Here is an 11,648-nt window from a genome sequence, read left to right as displayed (position 1 = left end):
CTGTAAAATGAGCATACTCATATCTTCTGTTTTTGTTGTTGTTGTTTGTTTGTTTGAGACAGGGTCTTGCTCTGTCACCCAGGCTGGAGTGCAGTGGCCTGATCACGGCCCACTGCAGCCTTGATCTCTAGGGCTCAAGTGATCCTTCCACCTCAGCCTCCTAAGTAAGTAATTGGGACCACAGGTGCAAGCCACCATACCAGGCTAATTTTTAAATTTTTTGTAAAGATGGAGTCTCACTATGTTGCCCAGGAAGGTCTCAAACTCCTGGGCTCAAGCCATCTCCCACCTCTGGCCTCCCAAAGTGCTAGGATTACAGATGTGAGCACTGCGCCCAGCCTCCCTTGTAGGGAACAGGCGTGAACGTGTTTAATATGCCCAGCACACAACACAAACACCAAGGCAGTCAAGCCGGGTGCCTGGCCCTCCTGGGCACCCTTCCCAGCAGCCCTGGCAGTGAGCAGAGCTGGGACATGACCACGCCCCAGCATCAGCTTTTAGGAAGCAGATTCTGGCTGAGTCATTCAAACGGACTGGACTTCACTGCAACTCCCTTGGAAAATGTGGGTTTGATTCAAGAGCCTGTACGTCTGAAAGGTCATTTCCAGAGGCCAGTGGGGCACTGGGTGTGGAGAAGGGAGCAGTCACCCCGCCTGCCTTTTTGCTGGGGCATTTCTGTTTATCAGTGATATCAGTGACTATTTCAGAAATGTCCCAAACAGCCTCACTTTGTATCACCATTTCCACTTGCCCAAAGTGCCTTTCTCCTAGAACCTGTTTGGCAGCATCTTCCTGGAACGATAGGGCAGCCAGGGTTGGAAAGCCAAAGTCAGCGACACTCCCAGAGAGAGCTCCACCTGATGGGCCCTGTGTCCCTGTGCTCCCCCAGGTGTCTCTCAAGTCCCGAGGACGGAGGCGTCTCTGCCGGCCTTTCTCAGAACCTTCTCTGCCCCTTGTTGATAGTAGAAATTAGCTGGCTCCTGGTGGCTGCCAGGCTGCCTGCCAGGGAGGAGCAGTCACTGCTCACATACCAGCTGCCCCAGGGAACCTCAGAGGCCTGGAATGGAGCCATGTGGAAGAAATATTCCACCAGGGCGGTCCCAGCCTCACCGGGCACTTCCTCTAGTCACAGAGGCCCTGCCCTCTGGGGCTCCACAGCCTGGGAACACCCTGGGGGGATGCAAGGAGGCGCCCTGGTGCTGTAATAAGAAATCATCTAGCTGGGCGCGGTGGCTCATGCCTGTAATCCCAGCACTTTGGGAGGCCGAGGTGGGTGGATCACCCGAGGTCAGGAGTTCGAGACCAGCCTGGCCAACATGGTGAAACCCCATCTCTACTCAAAATACAAAAAATAGACAGGCATGGTGGTGCATGCCTGTAGTCCCAGCTACTTGGGAGGCTGAGGCAGGAGAACGGCTTGAATCCGAGAGGTGGAGGTTGCAGTGAGCCGAGATTGCACCACTGCATTCCAGCTGTCTCAAAACAAAAAGGAAGGAAGGAAGGGAGGGAGGGAAGGAATCATCTGATAGTTTTCATTTATTTAGTGCTTACTGTGTGCCAGGCCCTGGGCTGGGCACTTTGTATTCATTCCTTCATTTAGTCATTAAAGCAGCCCTAGTAATCATACTTATATGAACTTATGAAGTCCAATTTACTCCAGTCATGGAGAAATTACTACGTAGTAAGCATTGTAGGGGGAATAACAATATTAATAATACATAGTCTCAGCCTTCAAGGCATCACCCTCTGGTCTTAATCCTCCAACTCTGGAAACTAATTGCTCTTTGTCTCTTTTGACCAGTGTTTGAATCCCAGCTCCATCACTTACTAGCTGTGTGACCTCTAATAAGTTGCTTAACCTCTCTGTGTCTTGGTTTCTTCCTCTGTAACTGGGAATGATCATAATAGAACTTATCTGTTAGAGTTGTGAACATTAAGTGAGAGAATCCATGGGAAGTACTGGGAACAGTGACTCCGTTCAGAGCACTTAATAAGTGCTAGTCATGTATGGGTGTGGTTCAGGGGTATGTGAAATGTTAGGCACAATGGCAGATGAATTCATCTGGAGCTTTATATATCTCAAAAGAAAGGAGGCATGACTTAGAGACCTAGAAAAGGTGAAGAAGTACTTCTGAATAGGAGATCAAATGTAGACTCCTGGCTGAACCTAGAGATCTTATTGTTTTATTTTGTCTACTGAAGAGCTGAGTTACTTAGGGAGCTTTTGTAGACAGCACCCTCACTTTTCCTGAGGCTATTTCAGAAAGACATAGCAATCTAACTGTTCAGGACTTGGGGGCACGTCATAAATCTTATGTTCCATAAGTCTGGGGGAAAACTTCGAGATTATCTATCTCACCTGAATGCATCAGTTTATATATGAGGGACTCTGAGCTTGAGGGTTCAGCCTTATATTTTCCCAAGATGACAGCTCAAAGGAAGAGAAGTCATAGATGTGAAAGTCCAGTCAGAAGGGCTGGGCCGACATCTGTACTTTTCCCTGCAGGATTTTTAGGATCAGTGAGATGGTGTGTATTCGGAAGCGTTTCAAATGTGTTACCATCATGTTACTTCCGTGGGCACCTGGTGTTATTGGTTGGACTAGTCAGAATTCTCCAGAGCAGCAGAAGCAATGGGATGTGTGTGCATGTGTTTGTGTAGAGACAGAAAGAGAGATTTTAAGAAACTGGCTCATGCAGTTGTGGGGGCTATCAAGTCTGAAATTTGCAGGGCGGGCCAGTAAGCTGGAAATTCACATAAGAGTTGTTGCAATCTCCAGTCTGAATTCCATAGCTTAGAAACTCAGGCAGGGTTTCTACATTAGAGTCTAGAGGCAGAATTTCTTCTCTAGGAAACCAGTTTTTGCTCTTAAGACCTTCAACTGTTTGGATGAAGCCCATCTAAATTATAGAGGGTAATTTTGCTTTACTTAAAGTCAACTGAGTGTAAATGTTTATCACATCTACAAAATGTCTCGACAACATCTGGACTTATGTTTGACCAAACAACTAGACACCATAGCCTAGCCAACTTGACACATAAAATGAACCATCCCAGCTGACCACTGGCACAGATGTAACAAGCCAGTCTCAGGAGTCCTGATGTCTTTCAGGCCTTTTTTTTTTTTTTTTTTTTTTTGAGACAGGGTCTTGCTCTGTCACCCAGGATGAAGTGCAGGGGTGTGGCCACTGCAGCCTCGACCTCCCAAGCGCAAGCAATCCTCCCACCTCAGCCTCCTGAGTAGCTGGGGCTATTGGTGCATGCCAGTATGCCTGGTTCATTTTTAAATATTTTGTAGAGATGGGCTGGGCATGGTAGCTCACGCCTGTAATCCCAGCACTGGGAGGCCGAGATGAGTGGATCATCTGAGGTCAGGAGTTCGAGACCAGCCCAACCAAAATGGTGAAACCCCCGTCTCTACTAAAATACAAAATTAGCTGGGCGTGGTAGTGGGTGCCTGTACTCTCAGCTACTCGGCAGGCTGGGGCAGGAGAATCACTTGAATCCAGGAGGTGGAGGTTGCAGTGAGCTGAGATCTCACCACTGCACTAGATCCTGGGTGACAGAGTGAGACTCCCTCTCATTAAGAAAAAAAAAAAAAGATATTTTGTAGAGACAAAGTCTCACTATGTTGCCCAGGCTGGTCTTGAACTCCTGGACTCAAGTGATCCTCTGGCCTTGGCCTTCCAAAGTGTTGGGATTACAGGTGTGAGCACCGCACTGGGCCAGGCCTTTTCAGTAAGGGTCTGACACACTGGCTGGTAAGTGAACAGCAAAGGAAATGGTTCTGTGCAGGAGGGCGGGTGGTTTGGCTAAGAGAGCTGTCAGTTCTCCTGGAAACCTTGTTCGGAGGCTGGCATTGGGGTTAATTACTGCAGTGGTGACCTCCGCAGAACTGAGTGAGAGGCAGGCATAACTAATCGGAAAACAGGAAATGTCCCGAAGAATGACTTGAGCCCTTGAGCACACTCAGAGTGTGCCCTGCATTTGAGTCAGTTGTTATGTTCTGGGCTGAAAGTATTTGATTTCTTTCCATAAGAAGAAACAGTCATCTTAATAAAATTAGACGCTGAAGCCAGGTTGGGGGATAGGTAATATGGAGAAAGAAGAGGGAGTTTCCTGTTATTCAATTTGATGTTCAGTGCCTGTAGTTTTAACCTTTTTTGTTTTTTTTTAAAGAGGTAGAATCAAATAATTAACTAATATAAATATGTGACTGGCTGCTGATAAGAAAAATAATTTATCTCCTTTTTTTTTTTTGCCTTATGTGTTTATGTGTGAGAATAGGTTTTCAATAAAATGTAACATATACGCATTTTGATAAATATCAGAGCTCCTTCTTGGAAGAGATTGAGCTGGATTTCTCCAGAAGGGTAGGAGCCAATGCCAGCCACTTAGTTTTTCCTTATTAGCTAGGGAAATGGGAGGTGCAGTGGTTAAATGCATGGGCTCAGGAGTCATACTAGACCTGGTTAGAGGACTTCGTCCTAGCCCTGTGATCTTTGGCAAATTACCTAAGCATTCTGGGGCTCTCTTTGCTTGTCTGCAAACTGAGGATAATAACAGTGCCTACTACCTCATAGGCTTGCCAGGAGGATTCAATGAAATGATGCATGTGAAGGGCTTAGCAGCCCGGGCGCGGTGGCTAACGCCTGTAATCCCAGCACTTTGGGAGGCCGAGGCGGGCAGATCGCCTGAGGTTAGGAGTTCGAGACTAGCCTGGCTAACATGGGGAAACCCAGTCTCTATTACAAATATAAAAATTAGCTGGGCTTGGTGGTACACACCTGTAATCCTAGCTACTCAGGAGGTTGAAGCAGGAGAGAGATTGTAGTGAGCCAAGATCACGCCGTTGCACTCCAGCCTAGATGACAGAGTGAGACTCTAACTCAAAAAAAAAAAAAAAAGGTGAGGGGCTTAGCAATGCCCCGCCCACAGTGAGCGCCCCCTAGGGGTAGTGCCATTAGCAACAACCTCACACAGTGAGTGCCAGGAGCTGCAGGAAGTTCTGGTTGAATAACTCCACCTGGTCTGTGGTCAACTGGCATCTGCCTGGACTCAGCCACTCCCCTTTGTTTTCAACACACAACTGAATCATGTGTTCAGGAACATGCGCTAGGAGAATTGTTGGGCCACTTGGATTTTCCTCATGGGTTATAAACTTTTTGAAGTCATAAAATCCAGTTTCTAATACCCTCCTCCTGTAGGTACTTATATCAGCCAGATGAAGTTTAGCCTGGCACTGGAGGCTTCACAGTGAGACCATAACCTTCCCACAAAGCCCAGTTGCCCCCCACCCACTTCTACACTCTTTGGTTCCAGCTGGTTGGGTCCTGGAGTGTCCCCACATGTGATGTAACTAGTTCTCCCTCCTCCATGCCTGATCCACCCACCCTATTGCGTCTACTCGAGTGAGCTAGTCTTCTGGCGCCACATTTCCAACCCCTCATTGTCCTTGAATTCTCATCTAGTTCAACCTCTGCTGCTTCTGTGCACACAGCCTGAAGTCACCTTTCTTTCCTCTGAATTTGCCTGTGCATTGATACCCCTCTGAAAGCAGCTGAAGTCCTTTCTCTATTAGTCCCCTATAGCCACATTTCCCCTCCCCACTAGATCCCCTGAGGGCAGGAACCACGTCTTGGGTATTTTTGCGTCTCCTATAGTGCTTAGCTTAGTGCCTGGCAAACGCCATTTCACAAACATTTGTTGGGTGGAAGAACGAAGGAGTTGATTAATGCTTGTGGAAGAACTCACTCAGTGAACCATTTCTGTGGTCTGAGCTCTGAGGTCTCTTGGCCTGAGCTGACTAGTCATTATTTCTGTTTATTCCCCCTCTGACAGCCAGGAAGGAACTTCAGGATGAGAATGAGACAGGCAAGAGCATGGTGGAGATTTTTGCTATGTCTTTTCTTTTTTCTTTTCTTTTTTGATGGAGTTTTGCTCTTTTTGCCAAGCTGGAGTGCAATGGCACGATCTGGGCTCACTGCAACTGCCGCCTACCAGGATCAAGCGATTCTCCTGCCTCAGCCACCCGAGTATCTGGGATTACAGGTGCCCGCCACCATGCATGGCTAAATTTTGTGTTTTTTGTAGAGATGGAGTTTCACCAGGTTGGCCAGACTGGTCTCGAACTCCTGACCTCAGGTGATCCTCCTGCCTCAGCCTCCCAAAGTGCTGGGATTACAGTCGGAGCCACTGTGCCTGGCCTGTGGAACTTTTTTTTTTTTTGGAGATGGGGTCTCGCTCTGTCACCCAGGCTGGAGTGCAGTGGCTCGATCTCGGCTCACTGCAACTTCCGCCTCCTGGGTTCAAGCAATTCTCCTGCCTCAGCCTCCCGAGTGGCTGGAACTACAGGCGTCCACCACCATGCCCGGCTAATGTTTTTTGTATTTTAGTAGAGACAGGGTTTCACCATGTTGCCCAGGCTGGTCTCGAGCTCCTGAGCTCCAGCAATCCAGCCGTCTCGGCCTCCCAAAGTGCTAGGATTACAGGCGTGAGCCACCATGTGCGGCCAGCCTGTGGAACTTTTTAAGACTAAGAACTATCTTACGCTCTTCTGTTTTCTGTTACTGGCACACAGTGGATGCTTAATAAATGTTTGTGAATGAATGAATGAACAAATGAATCTTTTCACACTCCCCAGCTGCTGACTCTAGAACAATACTGTCCCTCCTGAGGGCAGAGAGGATCCGTGGTCCCAGGCTCGGTGTCAAGGTAGCTTGCAGCGAGTCTTCCGTGTACTCTGTTTCCTAGGTCAGGAACCAGGCTTGGGACTCGTTTCACGTTGACAAGTGCTGGTTTTTTCTGTGATCTACCTGGAGCCCTTGTCCCTGCCTTGGCTCCCTGGTTGGAGTCTTGGGGACTTGGAGACTGGAATTTTGCTTCAGTGCCATCTTTCAGTGATACAAATCCTACCCCAAGCCCGGGTGCTCAGTTTCTATTGCATTATTTGCTGCCTTCTCCTTGCTTTCCCTTCTTGCTGGTACTTCTTGGAATCACCTATCTTCTCTCTTGAAGGACTGCCATGGTCTCAGGGTCCAGATCCACTCCTTTGTGACTCAGTTCTCCACCCCCCAAGCCCCGGTTATGGGAGCAGGGGTAGTGGTAAGGTAGAGGGAGATTGGTGGAACTATTTCATGCTTGTTGAATGCAGGGATTCCTAACCTTTTTCAAGGTCACTAACACATTTGAGAATCTGATGAGAACAATGAGCTCTTTCCTCCAAGAAAATTCACAGATGCAATATTTTGTGTATTAGAGCAAATAATCTTGGAGAGTTTCAGGATACCCTGGAAAGTGACCATAAACTTCCTTTTGGATATTTTCCAAGATGCCAAGCCTGTCATACATGTTATATTTATGCATCTTCATTATCCAGCATTTCTGACAGCTTCCAATAAGGCACTGTGGTGTGGTGGCAAACACACACAAACACAAATTTTGGAGCCAGAGGGATGTAGTTCAAAATCTAGCTCTGTTTCCTTATTAGTTGTGTGATCGAAGGCAGGTTAACTGCTCTCCATTTTCTTGGCTGAGAAATGGGAATGACCATGTTTACCTCAAAGAATTGTCTCAATGGTTGGAGACACTGCGGTAGAATGCACAGCCTGGCACCTAGAGATGATTCTGTAGAGGGAGCAGCTACAATTACACATAGAAACCATTTTGTCCAGTTCTATTTAAGTTAAAAATTCTTTGCATGTCTCCTCTTTCTCTCAAGAGCACTTTATTATACTGTAACCAGAGAGCAGGATTGGGAGTTTCTGTTAGAGGAGGAGAGGGATGGGTGGGGTCAAAATGGAAGTGTGGGAGGGGAAGTTTCAGGACAGCTTCTAGGGGACCTCAGAGTCAGATGCAGTGAGGGGCTCTGTAGGTCACATAGAGAGAGCACAGGCAGAACCAGCCAGGATAGGTCTGGGCACAAGCCGACAAGTAGCATGATGCTGAAGCATAGGAAGGGAAACCATTGGGCTGTGTGTTGCCCTCTCAAGTGGAAAAGTTAATGCTTAGCAGAGTGAGGGCCATGACTCACAGCCTTACTATGCTGAGGTCTTGGAAGAATGAGGTGGTTAGTCCCACAGGCAGCTGTGTGCTGGGAGCCAAAGCAATGTGACATTAGCTAAACAAAACCCACTACTTTCTACATTCCACAGCAATAAAGGAGAAGCAAAGGCTGAGGAGTGATTCAAAGTGTGGCCACCAATGTGAGTCTGCCTGGGTCTCAAATCCTAGCAGGACCATTTATTAACTGGGTGACTTACTTGTTTTTTGTTTTGAGACTGAGTCTCGTTCCATCCCTTAGGCAGGAGTGCAGTGGCACGATCTTGGCTTACTGCAACCTCTGCCTCCTGGGTTCAAATGATTCTCCTGCCTCAGCCTCCCGAGTAGCTGGGATTACAGGCACCCGCCACCACGCCTGACTAATGTTTGTATTTTCAGTAGAAGTGGAGTTTCACCATGTGGCCAGGCTGGTCTCAAACTCCTGACCTCAAGTGATCTGCCCACCTCGGCCCCCCAAAGTGCTGGGATTACAGGTGTGAGCCACCGCACCCAACCAACTGGGTGACTTTGAATGTTACTCAGCTTCTCAGTTTCCTTAGCTATGAAAGGGGGATGAAAATAGTAATTACTTACCTCCTAGGGTTTTTATTTTTTATTTTATTTTTATTTTTTGGACAGGGTCTTGCTTTGTTTCCCAGGCTGGAGTGCAGTGATATGATCTTGGCTCACTGCAGCCTTGACCTCCTGGGCTCAAGGGATCCTCCCACCTCAGCCTCCTGAGTAGCTGGAACTATAGGCATGTGCCACCACACAGAGCTAATTGTATTTTTGTAGAGATGGGGTTTCATTATGTTGCCTATGCTGGTTTTAAACTCCTAGGCTCAAGCATTCCTCCCACCTTGGCCTCCATAAGTGTTGGGACTACAAGCGTGCACCACCTACCTGGCTCCTCCTAGGTTTTTAAGATTAGATGAAGGCCGGGCACAGTGGCTCATACCTGTAATCCCAGCACTTTGGGAGGCTGAGGCAGGTGGATCACTTGAGCTCGGGGGTTTGAGACCAGCCTAGGCAACATGGCAAAAACCCATCTCTACTGAAAAAACAAGTAGAAAAATTAGCTGGGTGTGGTGGTGTGCACCTGTGGTCCCAACTACATAGGGGGCTGAGGTGGGAGGATCGCTTGAGCCGGGAGGCAGAGGTTGCAGTGGGCTGAAATAGCACCACTGTACTCCAGCCTAGGTGACAGCATGAGACCCTGTCTCAAAAAAAAAAAAAAAAAAAAAAAAGGTTAGACGAGATAACGCTTACAAAGTATTTTGTACGCAAAGATTAGCTTTTATTTGGGTAGGTATTTGAGGACTTGGGGACCCAAGGGAAGCCTCTGCTCTTTGGACATTGCTACAAGGAAACTTTAAGTACTTGCTTAAAGTTGAATTACTTATGTGCTCATCCAGGTGGGGTACTGTCCAGGCTCAGACACAGAGAAGAAAGATCTTATGTCTGCAGAAAAGATGGCGTCAGAGTAAAGGAAGCCCCAAATTATCTGCGAGTCCTAGAAAGTGTTCATCTGCTAATGACCTTGTACCGAAGCCTATGGGAGGGAGTCCAGCTTAATATTGGAGCTGTGTTGGCGTCTTAGCACACTCAAAAGCAGTATGAGCTTCAAAGCTGAAATTCCAGGTTTAAATCAGGGCATCACTGCCAGGTGTGAGCTCAGATAAATGTCTTAACTCTTTGAGCCTCAATATCCTTGTCTATAAAATAGCAATATCAGCATCTCAGAGGTTAGCTTTGTTGGCTTCTTTCTGCAGCAAGCCGGAGATGCAGAGGCTCTGGGTAGCCTTGGTGAGGGAAGGGCAGAACATCACATCTCTTAACTCCATGTAGACCTGGAGAAGGGAAAATCTTGTAGACCAAAAAATGCCATTTCATTTGGAAAACTGTGATCCAGGTAAACCCCCATCCTAAGCAGATGAATGGGGAAATGTGGGCGCAAGTAGGCCTTTGGGTAATGTTCTTAGAATAAATGAATGGCCCATGCTCTTTAATTTTTTATAAATGATTGCTGTCTCTTCCTTTATCTCTTTTGCAGATGAGAAAAAGAAAACAAAGAAAGTTGATAATGAATTGAACCCTGTCTGGAATGAGGTGACTTCATCGTTTTTTCAACTTTAATAGATAAGTTATCTCTGCTTGTCCTATCTTTGGGTGAGAGGTTATCTCTTCCCTTTGGAAGGAGAATCTCTACATTTCACCCCTACCCACTCCATTTCCCTTTGTGTTCACCAAGAGAGCAGAGCAGTTCAAGGACAGTAGCTTACCAGCGACCATCTTCTGTATAGCAGTGGCACGGCGAGGGAAGCCTGGACTGGCAAGGGAGTTGAGTTCTTACCAGGCACCGCCATGAGCTTGCTGTGTGGGCTCGGTCCACTTACATTGCATATCTGGGGCACATGTGTAGAGCAAGGGTGGGATTAGATCATCTCCAGAGTCTCAGAAGGAAGGCCTCATAATTAAAAACAGATCTGCATGTGACAAATCAAGAGTATATCACATGATTCTCTGTGTGTCTAGCTGGGTAATGACATATATTGTTTTTATGTTGGTAAAAGTGATGTCCAGTATACTTCATGTGGAAATTTTTGGAAACTTCAGTTAATCATTAAAAAATTAACTTGGGTCCCACTGTGTAGAGGCACCTACTAATAACATCTGTGATGTATCACTCAGTGTTTATTGGAGGAATGTATTTAATAAAATCCGAGGTCTCATACACAAACTAGCATCATATAGCAAATGATTTCCTCTCCTACACTTTCTTACTATTATATTCTGAGCATATGCCCATATCATTCAATTCAAAAGTATTTTAATGACCATGTAATATTCTACTGAAGATATATAAATTATTTACCTCCCCCCACTGTTGACCTTATATCTGTTTTAGAAGTGTTTCAGTGTTTAATATATTCACAAATACGTGAAACAATTTAATTCTTCCCACTGAATAGGATTTTCCTACTCTCTCTCTCTCTCTTTTTTTAAACCACCCAATTATTCATGAAACTTTAACTTTTTAACAGTTGATGGCCAGCTCCATTGTGTTTTTCAAAAGCTGAGTCAAACCTCCCTGGACAAGAGCAATAATGAATGTCTTTGTTATTTTCACCAAGTCACCAGGCCACAAAGGCTCCCCTCCACCCACCCCCCTTTCTCTCCCAACTAGTTTCAATCTCTATAAGATACGGACTAGACCCTTATCTTTTTGTTTTCTTTTTTTTTTTCTTGAGACAGGGTCTCCCTCAGGTTGGAGTGCAGTGGCATGATTAAAGCTCAATACTGCCTTGAATTCCTGGGCTCAGGTGATCCTCCCACCTCAGCCTCCTGAGTAGCTGGGACCACAAGTGCGCACCACACCCCAGCTAAGTTTTTTTTGTAGAGATGAGCTTTTGCTGTGTTGCCCAGGCTGGTCTTGAACTACTGAGCTCCAATGATCCACCTGCTTCAGCCTCGCAAAGTGCTGGGATTATAGGTGTAAGCCATTGCGCCTGGCTAGACCTTTTATCCTTGAATGAAATGAAACAAAAAACTTTTTAATGCCTTGTGTTTTTTTTGTTTTTTTTGGGAGGGTTTTTTTTTTTTTTTTT

The 11,648-nt window shown here is 46.5% G+C and overlaps 1 protein-coding gene across 1 annotated transcript in view; it reads left to right on the top strand.

Moving 5' to 3' along the window:
* Positions 1–10,059: 10,059 nt before the first annotated feature.
* The window catches only part of MYOF (myoferlin), a 157,796-nt gene continuing 156,207 nt past the window's right edge, over positions 10,060–11,648 (top strand). Inside the window, 1 exon segment of the mRNA XM_017876763.1 lies at positions 10,060–10,149. Coding sequence (XP_017732252.1) covers positions 10,060–10,149 — 90 coding nt within the window.

The sequence above is a fragment of the Rhinopithecus bieti genome, unplaced genomic scaffold (genome assembly GCF_001698545.2).
Source record: "Rhinopithecus bieti isolate Rb0 unplaced genomic scaffold, ASM169854v2 scaffold_9383, whole genome shotgun sequence".
Lineage (NCBI taxonomy): Eukaryota > Metazoa > Chordata > Mammalia > Primates > Cercopithecidae > Rhinopithecus > Rhinopithecus bieti.
Note: the sequence above shows the minus strand (reverse complement) of the source record. Positions and strands in the feature narration are given on the sequence as shown.